Below are 19,480 nucleotides of genomic sequence, written 5' to 3'. Positions count from 1 at the left end.
AGGATGCAGAATCAATGTACAAAAGTAAGTTGTATTTTTATACTAACAATGACCTATTGAAAAAAAAGCCTATTTACAATAACACAAAAAAATCAATTTAACTATGGAAGTGAGTGATTTATATGCCAGAAACTATAAGATACTGATGAGAGATCAAACTGAAAGATATCTCATGTTCAGGGATCAGAAAAGTTACTATTGTTAAAATATCCATATTACCCAAAGCCATCTATAGGATCCAGTGCAATCTCTCTCCCAGAGTGGATTGATAAAATTTGATCTTGCCTCCCACAAATAATGTTTTTATGAGATGTGGTACATTTATTTATCTAGAAATTTAACATCTCTCCCCTTTTAAGATCTCCATATTTGTAACCATGGGTTTTAATTTAACTGATTGAAAATAATTTTCATGCTAGCGCAAGCTGTAAAGAACGTGTATTAAAAGCAATTTACCTCTAAACAATTCTAATGGCATTTTTCACAGAAATATAAAAATTTCTCTCACAGAAATGGAAAAAAATTTTGTGGAACCATAAAAGACCCTGAATAGCTAAAGCATACTAAGAAAGAAAAATTTGGAGGTATCACACTTCATTTTAAATCATATTACAAAGCTATTGTAATCAAGGCAATGCCAACATAAAAACAAACACCTGGACTAATGGAACAGAACTGAGAGCCAAGAAATAAATCCACGTACATATGGTCAACTAATATTTGACAAGGGAGCCAAGGTAGTCTCTCTGATAAATGATGTTAGGAAAACTGGATATTTACATGCAAAAGATGAATTTAAGATCCTATTTTACATCACCAAAAATTAACTCAAAATGGATTAAAAATTGAAACATTAAATCTGAAACTATAAAATTCTTAGAAGAAAACAGAGAAAACCTCCATGTTTACCATTTTACATTTAAACTGGATATGTAGATGAATATTTCATGGCCTTTTTATCTACTCTATATTTTATCATATTGCACTTAATTTTGAACGTATACAGTTACATGTATACCAATTTCAACTGATAATATATAAAATTCTCCTGAAGTAGCATATGAGGAAAGAACGCTTCATCTGCAGGACATTATACATTGAGATAACGCTTAATAATCTAACTCCTACCTCAAATAAAACCTTGCTGGCACTAGGGAACGTTCATTACTCAATGGAGAAGCTCCAGTGTTTCAATCAATCAGTGTAGCCAACTTGTGAAATGCTCAATTTGTGGTGTTATATGGAATGGAATTGAAAAAGGATTTATGCACAGATATTTTCTTTTTACTTTAACTTTATTATCACAGTGTGATTTTTGCTACTATAATGTTAACTTTCTGTCTTCATCTTGTGAAGAGATCTAGGAAAGATAGTATCAGGAAGTAATTAGGAACCAAGGTTATTGGACATGTTTGTGGCTTCTGGATTTCTATGTACTCCAGATACAGAAGGAGTTACACAGAAATTAGTTTACATCATTTGAATCTAATATTACCAGATAAGTAGCTAATACATTTTTGTCCTCAGAGAACTCCTTCTCTTTGCATTTTTAAAATTCCTTTGGTAATGGGAGTGTGGCCAGATACATTTTAGCCATAGGAGAAACCATAGCCCTCTTCTATTTCATTCTCTTCTTCAACCTTGAGTAACCTTGGGTTTGCCATCCTAAATAATCCCTTGGTATCCCCTTCCACCTCTCTTAGAACAACAGTTTCTAGTGGAGCCTTCACTTTTCCCTCTTGATTTACTCTGCCAGTCTGGTGTCTGCTCTGTCAGCATTATTGAACTTTTCTTTGACGTCAGTCATGACGTCCTAATGTCCAAATTGAAAGGATACTTTTAGTTTTTAAATAAAAATTATATTTAAGGTATATAACCTGATTTGATATGCATATCCATAATGAAATGGTTACCACAGTCAAGCTAATTTAGATAACTTCTCACAGAGCTACCTGTGTGTGTGTGTGCGTGTGCGTGCGTGCTGAAGCATTTCAGCAGATTTCCAGTATTCAATACAGTGTTAACTATAGTCCTCCTATTTTTACCTTAACTTTAATGCTTTGAACAAAATGGCATATGACCCAAATGTTGCCATTTTTTTTTGGTAACCTCTCCATTGCGGACTTCCCTAGAGGATTATGGTTTTAAAGACTCTCTTTGTTATCCCCAGAGGATTATGTTTTTAGAGACTCTTTATGATTAGTCTTTTTGGTGTTTCTATAATGGATAGCCTTAAAATGGGATTTGTGACAAAGTAATCCTTATATCAGCTTATAAGTTCTAACAGGTAGTGAGTGTTAAAGTAAGGCTTTTGAAAAATCCTATCCTATCATGAATAAAATGCTTACCTGTCATTTGGGTGACCTTAGTGATATCTAAACAAGGAGGTATTTATGAAATGGTCCCCTAGACCAATCTGTATTTGAGTTAAATAGAATCCATGATATTTTATTCATTCAACTTGCTCTCATCTAGACTTCAGCTTCTTTTCATATTTTGTTTGTAAATATAAGAACTGGGAAAGAGATATTAAGTCATGTTCTACCCTTAGTTAATAGGAATTATTTTGCCATATTTTATGGCATAAAGCCTGTACCCTTAGAAGAACTGTGGTGTTCAAGCAAAAAAACATTTTGTCAGAGCCAGAAAAATTGTGCTGATTAGTTATGACTCCAAGCCATAAAATTTTACCATAGAAATTTTGCAACTTTTTGAGTTTACTGTTTTTAATTCCCTAGGAGTTTTAATCTTCTATTTAAAGAAATGTGTAATTTGGTCATAATCCTAAAAATATAATTTTAAACGTTCTGAGATGCACATACATATATTTAAGTTTAAGTAAACTGCCTTCTCAACCAATATACCCAGGTGTAGTTTATGGAGGGATATGTTTTAATACACATGCACTTATAAATTAGCATACAACACTCCCCTCAGAGAAATTGTGCACAGTGACATTTAGGATGGACTACTTCATTGCTCTTGAACCTGTCAGTGACCTAGAATTTCAGATTAAATTGAAGAGTCATTAAAATATAGCTGCAGTTGTCTTTCAAATAACTTGGTGAATGTGATAATTAATTTAGCTTTTAAGAAAACACGAAAATGGTGAGCCCCAGGCATTATTTTGGTGGGATTTAGAATTTTTCTATAGGAAGATTTGGAAAATGCTTACCTTAAGGCAGTTTAAAATACTTTATGAAGTGATAAGTATATTAAAATGTAAGTATTAATCTTTGACATTTATCTTTCATGCATTTTGTCAGTTTTGTATTAGAATCAAACTAATTGAAACTGATTTCTAGAAATTTCTTGTCTTCTGAGTTCTGTATGAGCCACTGTCAGAAAAATGCTAACCTAGTTTTTGAAAATGGTAAAGCAGGAAAGCTTTTTATTAATGTCTAATCCTCAATAACTCAGTCTATGACTTCCCTGATAAAGGAGTTACTATAATCATGTTATATCTTTGTAGCTATATTAGCAACATACAGTGAAAAGTAGATTACAGTTCTTTTACAAGATAATTTTTTACATGCCCTGTGAGCCTTAACATCTTTTTTTCTTTTTTGGTAGTCTTGCCTCAAAGACTTAAAAAAAAATTTTTTTTTTTAACATTTATTTGTTCTTGAGAGACAGAGACAGATCATGAACAAGGGAGGGGCAGAGAGAGAGGGACACACAGAATCGAAAGCAGGCTCCAGGCTCTGAGCTGCCAGCACAGAGCCTGACACAGAACTCGAACCCACGAACTGTAAGATTATGACCTGAGCTGAAGTCAGATGCTCAACCGACTGAGCCACCCAGGCACCCCCAAAGACTTTTTTTTGTAAACAAGTTCATTTTTGGTCCCCTCATTTGGACAGTCTGGCTTAAATGCTTGAAAGCTGAATGAAGATGCAGTATCTGAGCACAGTAAATGGACACAGTGTTTTGCCCTCCCCACAGCTTCCGTGGGCATGGCTTTGAACTGTTTTTAGGCATTTTTAACTTTTAACTCAACTGCACTGAGGCATTTAGCTCATGTTCCAACACAAGTCCTGAGCCTGCTACCCTGCTAAGATGGTGAGAAGGTTGTCCTTTTTAACGTAATTTCTTGGTGATTTCGCTATATCGTTTTTCTCGTGGAGCTCCAGGTGATATCTTTGCTAGAAACATATTTGGCATATGCATCTTCTCTTGGACATCTGATTCAGTGTCAATTTTAAATTGTTCCCATTAGGTCTTGCATTTTTTCATGTTATTTTTAAACCTTTGGTTTTTCATGTTTTCCTTTGACACCTAAGTTAAATAAAACTGATTAGAGTGTAGGGATATAAGTGATGGTTGGGAAGTACTACAGATGCTTATTGTGTGCATATGTACAGATGTATATGTGCAGTAGCTTCCTTTGATTTTAGTTTGTATTATGTGCTTAAAAGTCAATATGCTTCTTCTGGAGAGTGAAATACCATTTTCAGTTGAGGGGAAATAAACCCATTTTATTAAAGATTAGGATGTTTATAAAAATCATTATCCATGTTCTGCTCTTTTAATATTTGGCCATCACAGACAAAGATATTAGGATTCCAGATAACTCAGCAAGGTTTAAGACTTTTTGAAACTTTAGAAATGTGATGTCTTTAATAATCATTAAGTGTGCTCAACCTGTTATTTAGAGTTCCTTGTCCAGTATTTTCCCTCTAATTGAGATCCATCACTGCTACTTGGGTGGTTGACAAAGATTCTACAGTGACTGTAACATTCATTTAGTCTTTACTTGTAGATAGAGACTATTCATTTTGGCAAATACTTGTTTATTTTCCATGTCCTGAAAGAATAACAGAGGAAAAAAATGCCCTTTATCATCCTTGTCTTCTATCAAAACAATGATGGGCCCTGCCTTCATTTTATGAATTTAATGCTCCAGGCATTTAACTGCGAATGACCTGTTCATAGGGTTTGTGGGAGTCTCTGATTAAAGGGAAGAGTGTTGTAACACTGACCTCCTTCCTTTCTTCCTTCTCAAGAACTCACATTTATGTCACACAAAACTGATGAGAGAGAGATGGGCACAATGGATAGGAGGGTGAGCAAAGGGACCAGACTCCCTGAGTTCAAATCTGAACTCTGCCACATGCTGGCTCTGTCTTCTTAGGTTACCTTCCCTTTATGATCTTCTGTTTTCTTTTCTGCAGAGTAGGACTAAAGATAGTATCTGTTTCACGGAAGTATTTTTAGTATGAAATGAGTTATACGTAAAACATGTAGTGCTTGGCACACAGTTAACAGCTGCATCATGATGATGATGTTGATGATGAGCTAATACCTACCTCATCATGAGGATGATTTAATAATTTGGAAGAACCTCAGAGTACCTTCTGAAAGGAAAAAAAAAAAGTTGTAATCTGCTTCCTTCCTGTAATACAGCTAATATTTTAATATCTCTCATGTTAAATATTTAACACAATATTTGTGTCTCCTGGTGTGAGGGGTACTTTTCTTATCCTTATGATTTTTGAAGCGCCAACTCTACATCCTAGTTGAAAAGAGTCTCCCAACTTGATAACAGTTAAAAAATTTTTTTCAAGTTTATTTTTTGAGAGACAGAGACAGAGAGACAGAATATGTTTGGGAGGGGCAAGAGAGAAAGAGAGAGAGAGAGAGAGAGAGAGAGAAAGAGAGAGAATATCCCCAGGCAGGCACACTGTCAGTACAGAGCCCGATGTGGGGCTTAAACTCATGAACCATGAGATCATGACCTGAGTCAAAGTCTGACACTTAACTGACTGAGCTGCCCAGGTGCCCCTGTAATAATTTTTTTTTCCCAACTGCAATTTTTTTTTTGTCCCACTCTTTAGAATTTCTCCAAACTAATTAGATTGTCTTTCAAAACACCCAGAATCTTGGTAATTGGATGAATTGAGAGAGTCAGTAAAGTGAGTCTCTGGTTTATGACCACAGGAGAAATGAGTCCTCTGTAATGTGAGTGATCTACGCCTTAGTTAGAGCATCAGGGGAAGGGGCCCTTTTTCTGGCTGTGTACCTTCCTCTTGACACAGGGACAGCTTAATTTCTGCTTTCTCAGGGGCATCATCACGAATGGAACCAAGGGAGGGGAGCCCCGGCCCGATGACATTTGCTTCATTTCACAGTTGGGAAGCCGTTTCTCAGCCCAGTTGGGAAGGAGGTTGTCATTCATTTTGAAGTGCTCTCACATCTTCTTCCAAAGTTCTTTCTCCTGCCCACGTCCTTTCCCACAGTGTTTTATGCTCTTGACTTGCATGTACTCTTAACTTTCTGCCGAATCCCCTCTTGAAGCTTAAGACAATTCTGGATTTTCTGTCCTAAAGGTTTCACTCAGGAGTCAGTGGATGGCTAGGGAACCTATATTTAAAAACCTCCCTGGAGGATTCTATGTCTGGCCTATAAACCGACTTTTGGAACCACAGGTCTAAACTTCCCAGCTGGAAGAGAAACATCCTGTGTTTTCTTCCCTTGGGCTTTACCATGGGCACACTGTTGATACTGAGCTGGAAATGCTAAATGCGTTGCTTGACCTCAGGAAACTGAGGCTTTGAATGCCTTACCCCAGGGAATAATTAAAATGAGACGTATACATTGGAGAGCCAGGCCCAAGGGAACCCTGATACACGGGGGTACTGATTGGGAAGGTTGATGCCTTTTTTTTATCTAAGTATTTACTTATTAATTTGTTTGTTCAGCAGCTATTTAAATGATTATGAGATCAAAGACATTTTGCTGGGCACAAGGGATCCAAATAGTATAGTGGAAAGAATACAGGTTTTAGAACCAGCCAGATGTTGGTTTGAATCCTTGCCGAACTATGTGATTTTGAGCTGTTAACTTCTCTAAACTTATTTCCTCATTGGCAACATGGAAATAATGCCTTCCTTGCAGGCTGTCATAAGGATTATAAATAATACACGTGAGGCATCTCACATAAGTTAGCATTTATGTGGCAGGTATGAGATCTGGAACTGTCTACAAATTTTCTTTGGCCTCATAGATGGTACCATTGATTTCATCAATTTAGACATGAGTAAACTAAGCCTTCAAAACAGTAACTGCTCTAAGATCAGGAGCTTCTGAGAGGCAGAGCTCTGCTTTGAGTCTAGGGCTGTCTGACCTCCAACCTGATGTTCCTGAATATGTATTTTAGATGCCTGCTTGGTCTAGTGTCCTGTGATTCACCCCCACTCCAGACTAGACTGAGGTGTGACCCATCCATGGGCTGGTCAGGCATCCATGACTCTGTGGCAAGGCATATTGAATCCCTCTCTGGGGACTATGCAATCAGGACAAGAGACTGAGGTTGTTAGAAAGAGCGAGGTAAGCTGAAAGGTCATGGGGTTTACTCGGAGCTAGGGTCTCCTTCACAGACCACGTGTAAACTGATGCCTGGGGGCAGAAGCCAGGCGGAGTCCAGAAAAAGCAAGACAGTTCATTTTATGATAGATGAGAAAGACCAGGTGAGTTAGGTTCTTTACCACATTCAGTGTGTAGATCTAGCTCCTGTATCTGTGCTCTAATTCTTATTTCTCGAGATAAGTTTGAATGACTATCGGCGACATGACTTTTAGAAAGACCAGGAGTCTAAGCAGGACTCTAGAGGCATTAAAGTGTAGCTCTGTGTAGTTATTCACATAATAGCCATGGTATACAGGCAAACAAAATTACAACAGGGAATGATAAAAATTTTTAATGAGAGAGGTCTAAAGTGCTCAAGGGCACAGAGGAGGGAATCCACTTATGATCCTTCATGGAACTTGCATCTCCTTCTGTTCTCCTAGCTGGCTGTTTTCATGGAAGGCTCCCGACATAGGTGAGCAGATTGCCCATTCTGGACTTCTCTAACCTGTAGAAATTACTGTTTCATTTTATTTTTAAGTATGTCTTCAAGTTACACAGAAATTGTTTGGAATCCAAATTAAATAAATCCTTGCCGAATGAGGATAATCCTAAATACAATCTCCTGGGCTCCTTTTTTACGTAATGGTTATTGATTGAAGACCAAGAAGAGGGTATTAAATCCTCTTATTCTAATGGAATTATCTTAAAAGGTATATTCTGGTACAGCATGAAGTCAGCTATGGAGGGACTTGAAACTCTTCTCTGGTAATCCCATTGATCCTAATCAAATAAAATCAGTTATATCATTTTCTCTGCAAAACTGGATGTTTTTCTGACTTAAGGGTGCCAAATAAGCCTCATAGTTCTCTGCAAATGTTAAGTTTAGGGTGCGTGGCTGCACAACATTCTAGCAGAACAGTTTGAGTACTGAAAATTTTTTTTCACAATATTCAGTTAAATAAGATGTATAAAGCACTTACAGTGCATGGTGCATATTAGCAATGACCACCATCTCATTTCCCCCACCTAGGAAACTTACAGATTACACCTTGCTAAAAGAAAAAGAATAAGCATTGAATTGATACAGTGTACATTTACAGAAAGTCTTAGGTTAGACGCTATTTACACAATTCATAAAGGGTTTTCAGTTATGACTAGGGTCAGAGAAATAATAGTTGTCTTCTCATACTTTTCTGCCTCTCTCAGAAGAATCCCTAAACTATGTCCTTAGCCAGTAACCTTTAAAGATGTTAAAGGCTCCCAGTCCAGCGTAGCTGCTAAGGAGCTATAGAAACTTGGGTAGGATGCCCTAGTTGTTCTGTGCCTCTTTTGCTTCCTATCTTAAACGCTTAGCAGAATTGGGCTAGACCCGCGGTGGAACCTATCTGCTGTAGTCTAGTCTGTCTCTCCACCTCCCCAACATGGCCACCTGATCGTCATCCTGGAACGCCAACTTGATGACAGCCCTTGGTCGGCAATCAGCATCTGACAATCAGCTTTTATACTTTTCTTCATTCTGTGTGTGCACTCCTTGGACCCGAAGATAATTTTTAGTTTTACAACGCTATTCTTATAAGAGATCCAAGAAAAGGGCCTGTTCTTTGCAGATATTTTATATTAGCTTCCTCATAAGAAAATGGCAACCTGGATGTATGAATCATGCTTTTTCCCTAAATCAGTGTTTGAAAAAGATTCCTTTGACTTTTCTTCTCTCATTAGCTCCCTTGACCCCAAACATCTTTTTAAGAGTGCAGTCACACATTTCCCTGGCCCTTGCTACCTATCCTGTAGTGCCCCATAGAGCTTTCAAAGAAAACAAAACAAAACAAAGTCTCCAAAGTTAGTTACAAAGCTGCCCTGCCAGCACACTTTACACCAGAGATATTTCACATAAAAGTGAATTGTTGCCCCCTTGTGGTAGAGTTATATATTTATTTTCTCACACAAGTGAAATTGGGGAGTATAATTTTACTCTCTGCTTTCTTGAAGCTGTCTTTGTAATGAACTTAGTTATTATGAAAGAAATTTAGGTATTTTTGAAGCCCCCCCTTTTTGTCTGCTTATTTTCACCTGTCTTAAACTTGATAGAATCTTATCTTTGATATTTTTTGCGATATCAGGTATCTAAGAGCTTAAGTTAAATCAAATGGATGACCCAAATTATATGGAAGAAACCTAAATCCCATTCAAATTACTTTTCTGTAGTCCTTGCCACTTCAAATGTGTTTGTAGGGTCTTGGGAATACCTTATTTCTCTTTTAGAAGTCATGTCAAGTACCTGAAGATATTCCTCAGAGCTACAAAATAGGGAAATTTTGAGATACCATGTCCAGGAATCCTGAGTAGTGATATAGTTAATTCATAAAAGTTCAGGTGATCTTTAGGGTTAGATTGTCTTCCATTTTCATTATATGGCATATGAATCAAGATTTTAAAACCAAATCCTTTCAACAAAAAGACTTAATGCCTAATAAAATGTCTCCTAGTGGAAGAGTGTAGAGGGTTGATAGACAAAGCCATTTCATACTATTCCTTTTACAATGAAACTGTGTCAACCTCTTTAAAATAGAACAGTAACACAGTAATAATTGGCTTAAGTATTTTTATAAATTACCATAAATATATATAGGAGTTCTGAATGATTTTCATGTTTGATTATTTAGAGAAGTCCCTTTAGTCAACTATTTTCCATTTTGGATGATAGTCACTCTCCACCAATAACCTTGGAAGCAGAACAACTACTTGCAAGTTATCTCCAGATTCTGTGTAGGTTTTTGAAGAACATGCTCTTTTACAAAGATGAAATGACTAAGTGACTACTTGGAAGATTTCCACAGTATGTCTTGAAATTGAAGATGCTGAATAAAATCTGTTTAGTATGCAACTTGTTATTTTTTAAAACTGCAAAACTTGTTGGTCTGTTTCTGGATTATTTCGCTCTCAAAGAAAATTTGATCACAGTCAGGAAATAGTCATTGAAGGACTTTACAGACATCTATCTGTGCAATAATTTTAGTGGAAAAGATGTTATTTCTTAAAAACCAGATAAATGCCACTAAAAACACCAATGAAGGAATTTTGTACTATAAGGAGATGGAGTGGATTCATTTGCTTTACTTATTCAGGGTCTTGCTTTGGAGTCTCAACTAAGGTAAAATAACCATTAATGTGTTACTCAGAAGTATTATAGACAGTAGAAGATTTTGATCTTAGGCGGTGTGGGACATGCCGTGGTAGATCCCAGTCATGCTCATCAGATTTGCCTACTTGAACACCTTTCTAGACTAAAGCATCTTTGTGAACTAATATCCATCCTTAATGCCCGAAGTGTTTAGGCAATTCAGTAATTGTTAAGCTTTTATATCTTAGACCCAATTAGGATTGACCATTCCACCAAAAAGTCTGCTTATGACCAGAAGAGGAATTTTGTATTCTAGCCTTTTCCTTATATCTATTTATGATAAATTTTAGGGACATGCAGTTTCTCTTGGGAACAAATTTAATTGCTGTGGTCTTAAGATACAAAATACTTCATAGTTGGAAACATACTTAGTGTTTAGTAATCATAAAGAGAGCTCATGAAAAATTGGGTAGGAGGACATTTCGGTAATTTACAGCATTTTCTAGAATTCTGTAGTAAATATCTTTATGCATAAACCTTTGTCCAAGTTTAGATTGTTTTCCTAGGATAGATTCCTAGATTTGAGTCTAAAGTTATGAATATTTTAATGCTTTTGTACACATTGCCAGATGGCTTTTAGAAAGACTGTATCAATTTTATAGTCTCATAATGCATCCTAATGCCTGTCTCATTACATTCTCACGTGAGTCTTGGCAATGGCAATTCATTTTATTTGGCCCTTTTAATTGTGAGATTTGATTAATATATTTATTAGCTGTTTTTATTTCCCTTACGTCTTTTGTATATTTTCATATGAGCTTTTAAAATATTTAGGAGCCAAACTGACATTTTCCCAGAGAATCATCAATCACCCTTAGATAAATAAATCTCTGTTGCTACTCATTCTTGGGCAAACGTAAGTTGCCTATGTGAGAAAAATCGCTCAATTGCTATTCATTGTCTACAACTCAGTCCTTGTGAAGATGTGGAAGCAATCTTCTCTACTCTACCTCGCGTGTGTCCTCTGAAGTATGACAAAATCCCCCAGCTTTGTGGTTACCCAGGCTTTGTGTCCCTCCTTTTGAGCTGCTTTGAAGAATGACAGGATCTCTGAGATGATCCCCAAGTCTCCCTGGTGAAGTTCATAAATACAACGAAGCCCAGGTTTCCAGTTAGCATCACAAAGTTATCATTAAAATTTAGTAGGAATTAGTCCTGGTTTCAGATAATCACTTTTATCACCACAGTTGTGGATTTAAGAGTAGAAATACATTTGTCATAATTGTAGCTTACTTTCCTGTGTGTGTATGCCTGTGTGAAAAGAGAAAGGGGGAAGACTTGTATTTATTTTTTCACAGCTACTGATTTGTTTTCTTCACCTTTTTTTCATTGCATCACAATTAAAAAGTCTTCCTCAAAACACTTCGTCATCTTGGAGACCCTAGGCAACCTCTGTAGCCTTCCTGGGGATGTACAAGAACCATTGTTCCAATTATGAAAAAACTCTTGCCTAAACCTAGTGAATGAAAAACCTTTTGAAGACATTCCTCAACTTTGGGGTTTATGAAGGAATGAAATTCATGTCTGCCAGGCAGTGGAGTCAGTATTTTCACAGCTTCATGTAATTTGTGAGTCTGCCTGATATCTTGGTTGAAAAGAATCTATCCTATTTCTGATTCTAATAGCAGTCATCTACAGCTGGATGTTAGGAGCATTTCCATAAGGGGCTGTTCACCTTTCTCTGTAGAAGAGTCGATAGGTTATCCTGTTGGACCATTTCCACATGTGTGCAAATCAATGTAATTATACTGATTAGAGCGTGGTTTCAGTGGTATCATTCTAAGTTCGTTCATTTTGATGATCCTGTGATAGTTTAGACAACTTTCTGATGAAAGAGGATCATGGCATCTTCATTCTGTAAATGTAAAAACTGGGAGTCCCAAGTGTGATGCCATCCTAGTTCCAGATCATACTTACCTACCAGTGCTTCTTCCTTACACCTTCAGTATTAAACCCCACTGCTTTCCTTAACAACTAAAAGATCTAGCCAGTCTTCTTGTATCTGTAAAACAGGGCTGAAGAGATTCAATGAGCAGTTGATTTGTCAAGGCCACTGTATTCTTTTTACTCTCAAGTTAGTTAGCATACAGTGTCATCTTGGCTTCAGGAGTAGAATCCAGTGATTCATTTCTTATATATGACACTTGGTGCTCATCCAGAAAAGACCCTTCCTTAATGCCCATCACCCATTTAACCCACCTCCATCAACTCTCCGTTCTCTATATTTAAGAGCCTCTTATGGTTCGCCTCTGCTTTTTATCTTGTTTTTCCTTCCCTTCCCCTATGTTCATCTGTTAAGTTTCTCAAGTTCCACATATGAGTGAAACCATGTATATCTTTCTCTGACTTATTTCACTAAGCATTATACCCTCCAGTTCCATCCACATTGTTGCAAATAACAAGATTTCATTGTTTTTTAAATTGCCAAATGGTATTCCATTGTATATATAAACCACATCTTCCTAATTCATTCATCAGTGAATGGACATTTGAACTCTTTCTATACTTTGGCTATTGTTGATAGCACTGCTATAAATATTGGGGTGCATGTGTCCCTTCAAATCAGCAGTTTTCTATTCTTTGGATAAATTCCTAGTGCAATTGATGGGTCATAAGGTAGTTTCTATTTTTAATTCTTTGAGGAATCTCCACCCTGGTTTCTGGAGTGGCTGCTCCAGTTTGCATTCCCACCAGCAGTGCAAGAGGGTTCCCTTTTCTCCACAGCCTTGCCTGAGTTGTTAATTTTAGCCATTCTGACAGGAGTGAGGTGGTCTCTCCTGTCGCTGAATATCAGCGATTTTGAGCATCTTTTCATATGTCTGTTTAAGGCCACTGTATTCTTAAGTCACTCAGGACAAAGATATGCAGAATTTGTCATTAGAGCTGGACATACCTGGAGGTGGACAGTCTCCTCATAAAATTCATACTTCCCAAGATCAGCAGAAAAAAGGTTTATTTTCAGGTTGTTGTTCATGAACTAAAAAGAAAGTTAAATCCATGAGTTGAATTTGGATGATTGGCATCATACTTGCCTTTAGATGCTTCCTGTACAGGATAAATGTGCTTAAGCATGTAAACTAATTTGAAAAAGTACAAGGCAATCTCCAAGTCTATAGTGGATATGTAAATTAGCATGCATGTATGTCCAATAGAATTTATTTTCAAATCTACATATAAAAACAGGGATATATATTTTCAGCTAGCTTTAATCTTACCAGTTAATTTCTTATGTTTAAGAATCTTAGAGTTCATAAGAAAATATGTATAAGACCTTTTTTATACCTTAGGTTAGGCTATATTTTAATATTATTTTTATTCAAGTTAGGCTTTAAGTAAAAACAGCCTACTTTGGACCACAAAATATTTTCAGTTAATTTAGGCCTGTCCGTGGTCAAATCTTGGCTAACCATTTTAATTCTTTGGTATTTGCAATATATCCTACATGAAAAATGGGGCTGACCAAAAACAAAACCAAGCAATGAACCAATAGCACAGAGATGTCATTCAAAAGACACTTTTGAGGAAAAATTTTAGAGTTGTAACTTGGTTTCCCAAAACATCTTTAGTTGGGACCAGTACTGTATATCTTACTGCCAATACAATAATTGTGCAATTTGAAAACTTATATAAGTTTTCAGAAGCATTGCTAAAATTTTGGCCACACTATGAACTATTTTATGCAAATACAGAATTAAGTTTCCTATCACACAGTATTTATATCAGCCAGCAAACCCAAAAATCATTTGATATTGACAATTACATCAGAATGATTTATTAGGTAAGTGGCTTGAAATTGACCCTCTCTTAAAAGAAGAATTTCCAGTCATTTAGCACAGATTTTCTGTTAGTGAAAGCAGTACACATTTTTCATATGAAAAATTGAAATGGTGACTGTGAAAAGATTGAAGAAATACTCAGTATACTTTTATCTTCACACATTAAAAAATCTAGTAATATTTTTCCATGTACTCAATTTCAATTTGTCTTTAAAAGAAACCCTAGGCTTTAGATAAATTAAATATGAGCTCATTTCTACAATGTAGTCAGCAATGATTTTAACTAAGGTTTTTGTGGTTTGTTTAGAAAAAAATAATTGATGCTTCCTTTTAAATACATAATTTTATGTTAAGTATTTAATCTCTCTGACCTCATTAGGTGTGTCTCATCATTAGATATAATGTTACTAAAGTAGTTGTAACTTTACAGCTTCTTTGATTAATGATGGTTTGGAGTAAGGTTTCACTGGGTAGGATTAACTATGTTTAAAGGTGGCAAGATGCCATTATAACATTAATGCCAGAATTTAATAAGAACCAGAAAATAACTTCAAGGACCTTCCTAATTTAATGTGAGGGCATGATCATAGTCTGATTATTTTACTGTAGTGTCCTATTAAAAATAAGTTATTCTTTATCTTGTGATAAAGTTTTACTCAACAAACACCAGATATCAACTATGTGCCATTCATGTGACTGTTTTCGATCCTCAGAGGAGATGACATTTGAGAAACATCTCCCTTACTTAGAAATCTCCTAGCCTCCTGTAATCTGGTACGACTCTGATTTCCTGAGGCATGGCCGTGTCTCCCTCACTTCTGGCAGGTTCCTTTCACATTTCTTACATCAGCTGCCATCTCCACTGTCTAGAGAAAAAAGCTGGCCAGATATGTTCCTTTAATGAAGGGCCTGGGAAGTTTTGAAAGCCTGCATTAGAACTGAATATCTTATTTGTGGTATGGATTATGATAATGTCTGATATCTATGTGTCACAGGAAGAGAAGCGTTTTTTTAGGACTACCTGATTTAAAACAGTAGTCAGGTGAGTAGGTGAGGAAGACCAGTTGACAGTCCGTTGAGGGAAGAATCTTTCTGCATTGAAGGTATGTGGTGAGGACTTAATTTCTGCAAAATACAGGTGCCCTTTATGCTCTTTTCTGTTCAACACCCTCATGATTCCTATGTGTTTAGAACCAAAGAGGGCAATGGACCTAAAGCAACTGCCTCCTATTCTTTTCTCTTACATTCTTAACTAGACATGCTTGCAAATAAATGCTGAGATCTTGCAAAAACTATAAACCATGACTACAAGATGCAAGAAGTAAAATAGAGCAGAGGCAAAGAGAGAACAATATTCAAAAACTCCTGATGGAGACAAACCTCAACTATTTAGCTCATGGTCTGGGCTTCCTGGTCACGAAGGCAAAGAGGAGAAATAGGATTCTGTGGTGGTGTGATATTCTGACTGTAAGATGCACATCATCGGGTTTTCAGAAATGAGCATTTTTCTTGTTCACAGTAATAAGAGTGACTTATTCTAGGGGATTTATAGAAGAAGCCATAGCCACCTAATGAATGATGTCCTCATGAATTTTTATAGAAAACAAAGAACTATTCCACCTATGTCCTTTCATACACTGGCCTTTGGGGAACAGGGAGGGAATAATGTTAAAAGCACGATATTTTTTTCTCCCAGGGGGCAGGGAGAAGGGAGTTTGAGACTTCTGGTATAGTGACTGTAGAGAGATGCTTATTTTCTTTCACCCCGCTGCCGTGGAGCAGTAGAAAGATGTAAAGATGTCTAGTAAAGCATAGCATTGTTAACAGTCGGAGGGGATAAATGGAATTTTTGTGGCAGGATGATATTTGCAAGACTGATCAGGCCACTGGGAGGTTTTTAAATATGCCAGCTCCCTATAACAGGAAGATCAGTCTCTGTTTTAGACAGCATATCCAATTTAGTAAATTATTATTATTCCGTCAAAATTAATGTGAACAATTTTCTCTTTGAGGCTGCTTTTTCCATAGGTGATGTTTTCCAGATGGGCTTTGTGTAAAACTCCTAATGTTTTGTGTTTTCTTTCCTAGAGAAAGAGCCTTTTCTGACATGTCTTCATTTCTTTCTCTTTCCCTCACTGTAGGAAAGAGAGCCCCGAAGGCAAAGGAGAAGAACAAGAAAAAGAAGAGGAAGCTTATAGAAAGAGCCCAGGAGCAACACAGTGTCTTCCTAGCTACAGACAGAGCTCACCAGTAAAATAAGGGACATTTAGGTTAGAGTTTGGGGGATTTTTGTTTTTGCAAAAGTGCACAAAGCTACTCTCCACGCCTGGACACTGGTGTGCGGCATGTATGCGGCCTGGACCAGTATCTGTTCCCAGTAACGTGAAAGGAGGAGCCACGAGTGTGGTCTCTGTTGTTTATGCTTAGATTTGCATCTGGAGACTGAAGACAGGAGCTCCCGGCCTAAATCGATGGAAGCAGAAGTGGGTGTCGGGCACGTGCCTTGGCTCCATGTGCACCCAGGGAATGTGGCACCATGGAGAGGCGAGGGCCGTGGGGCCCCAGACCACCGCTGGAGAACAGACTTGTGCATATTTATGGGAAAGAAGACACTCCGCAGGCAAAGTGCTATTTCACCTGTGACTTTGATTTCTCACGTGGTGTATTTGCAAGGATAAATGTATGTGGATATCTGCTTTTAGCTGGGGGTAGGCTCCAGGAATTCCTGCTCAGTCTCACAGCAGCTCCAACATGTACATAGTCTGTGGGGCTACATATAAACCTCTCACTGTATATTTATGCCTTCTTACCTGTAACACGTCATACCTAATTAATATTACATCACTTTGTTTCTAGAAGTTCCTAATCATTGTCCAGTAAATGACTTCTAGTTGTGCTAACTGACCGATGGTTTGTTGCCCCTTGAAAGGTAACTTTTCTCAGAGGGCTTATTTCTCATTGTAAGAATAGGATAAGCTAGTTTGTACATAGGCTCAAAAGACCAGCATCAAAGAATCTGAATATCAATAGAACTTCCCCCACTCCATGTTTCCTCCTGCAGATAAAGCAGCATGTGTCAGGCAGAAGCTAGAACTCCCTTTACCTCTAAGATGTGATGACTTTATGAAACGCAACTGAAAACGTGAGGAATTATATGCAGTCCCTTCTAGTACACATCATGCAGTTTCACAGGCTAAGCAGAGAATTTTTCAAACTTTTGTTTCAAACTTCAATATATACATATTTATTTAAAGCCATCCCTGACTTACCAGGACAGGGTACCTACCAATATTTTTGGGTCACTGTAGAAATTACCATCATGAGACCATGCATAGAATTGGAGGAGAAAACAGTATGAATTTCTGTAACTGCTGCTCAGATCTTACCAGGTCTCCTTTGAGCCAGAATCTGTATCCTCTCTAAGACAGAAGAACAGTATGGAGACTTCCGCGGGGACTTTTGGAAAGTTGTTTCTAAAACATCATTGTACACTTGAGGGAATCGGGTCTCAGAGGGCTTTGAATGGGCTTCTTCTAAAAGCATCATTATCTTCCTGGCTAATTCAGAAGAAAATTAAAACAAAATGAAATGGTTTCAGATGTTTAAGGATAAAAAAAAGCAAGGTAAAGCCTTTTTCTCACCTTGCATTGGCAAAACTACCTCTTCATCATTTTTGTTTTGAGGCAAAAGCATCTTATCAGTGAGTATCAATGTCATATGCATCGTTATGAGAATATTGTTGCTATGAGATACTAAGCCATATATGAATGTTGTATACAACTTTAGGGTTTGCATTGAATCCTAAAGTGCTAACCTCATTTCACGTCTATTTACACTATATTCCTATTTACTAATTGGGGGAAGGGGCTCCTTTATAGTGTGCTTCATCGTTAATAAGTCAATTTCTGGTCTGTTTCTGAGATCTTCTTTTCATGCATTAAAAAACTTCAAAATTATTGTTTGTGGACGTTTTCTTTAGAGGTGCATGAGGGCAAAAAGAAATACTTTAACAACTCTACTCCTAAACAATGACTCTTAAAAAAACACAAATCTTACAAATTTTTTAAATGTTAGTAATATTAATTTCTATTATTAATATCTAGAAATTAACTAGTTTAGCTATAACTTATGCTAGAGTGGAGTGGAGATGTTAGACAGTGTGGCTCTAAAATTTCTATTCTTGAATTCCAATCTAGACTCTGAGAGTAGCCTGGGGCAAATCATCTCTCCAGGGCTCTGTTCCTCATCTGTGAGCTAGAGGTAACAGTAGTACCTACCTGTAGGGCTATGTTTTGAGGATTAAATTAGGTAAAATATGTAAAGTATGGTCAGCACAGGGCATATACTAAGTGCTATCCGAGTTACCTGTTATTAATTACCTCTGTTCTTGGCAATTATTTCAAAAACATTCATTTATATTTATGAAAATTTCAGTTCCCTTCTATTTATTGCTTGATGCCTGGTTATCATTTGCCCAAATTTTTATTCTTATGGGAGTTGATTTACAGCTGATGTTTAACCTTCCAATTATAAATGAGCAGCGGAGATTAATACTAGAGTATCATTTACAGCTTTGGGGTACTACAATGAAAATCAGGTGGTTTTCTATAAGTAGCTTTACCATTCCTATATTTATATGCTGTATATATAAATATAGGCTATATGAAACTGGTTCCCCTCTCCAGTATTTTCAGGGAGCTTAGCATCTGTAAAAGTAAATGATGGGATCACAACTTTGTCAATTAAGAAGTTTAGGTGGGGGAAAATGGGTGAAGGGAGTCAAAAGGTAGAAAGTTATACAACAAATACATCATGGCGGAAGACAATGTACAACATGGCGACTATAGTTAGTAATGCTATTGTGTATTTCAAAATTTCTAAGAGACTAAATCTTAAGTGTTCTTATTACAAAAGTTTGAAAGATAAGCACTTAGGAAAAGCCATTTTTATAAATGTCTGTTTTTCAAGATGCTAATATCAATAATTGTATACATGGAATTTTCATGTTTTGCTAGAAACATGGAGAAAAGATAGTACTTAGCCTCAAGAGTATGATTACTCCTCCAACTTCATATTTTTTTCTTTAAAGGAGAGCTGGAAGTAGAAGAAACGTGCATAATCTGTTCGTATTAGAGAAGTTTGTGCATAGTAGACAAAGGTAGAGTTAGTAACC

The 19,480-nt window shown here is 36.8% G+C and overlaps 1 protein-coding gene and 1 long non-coding RNA gene across 4 annotated transcripts in view; one reads left to right on the top strand and one right to left on the bottom strand.

Annotated features, from left to right (window-relative positions):
- RSPO2 (R-spondin 2) overlaps window positions 1–18,263 on the top strand; it is a 141,895-nt gene extending 123,632 nt beyond the window's left edge. Inside the window, exon 5 of the mRNA XM_029924006.1 lies at window positions 16,449–18,263. Within this exon, the coding sequence (XP_029779866.1) occupies window positions 16,449–16,561 (113 nt within the window). The 3' untranslated portion in view covers window positions 16,562–18,263. The remainder of the gene's footprint in view (window positions 1–16,448) is intronic.
- On the bottom strand, window positions 7,688–13,495 carry LOC115279452. 3 transcript variants are annotated; one of them, XR_003903447.1, is made up of 3 exons: window positions 13,425–13,495; window positions 12,449–12,546; window positions 7,688–8,130 (listed from the first exon to the last, which is right to left on the bottom strand). It is a non-coding gene; the product is annotated as an uncharacterized LOC115279452 (long non-coding RNA). The 3 variants fall into 3 exon arrangements; XR_003903449.1 differs by having other exon boundaries at window positions 7,688–7,867; XR_003903448.1 differs by having other exon boundaries at window positions 7,688–7,855.
- Window positions 18,264–19,480: the final 1,217 nt, after the last annotated feature.

The sequence above is a fragment of the Suricata suricatta genome, chromosome 15 (assembly GCF_006229205.1).
Source record: "Suricata suricatta isolate VVHF042 chromosome 15, meerkat_22Aug2017_6uvM2_HiC, whole genome shotgun sequence".
NCBI classification, from domain to species: Eukaryota; Metazoa; Chordata; class Mammalia; order Carnivora; family Herpestidae; genus Suricata; species Suricata suricatta.
This window is presented reverse-complemented; position numbering and strand designations above follow the sequence as displayed.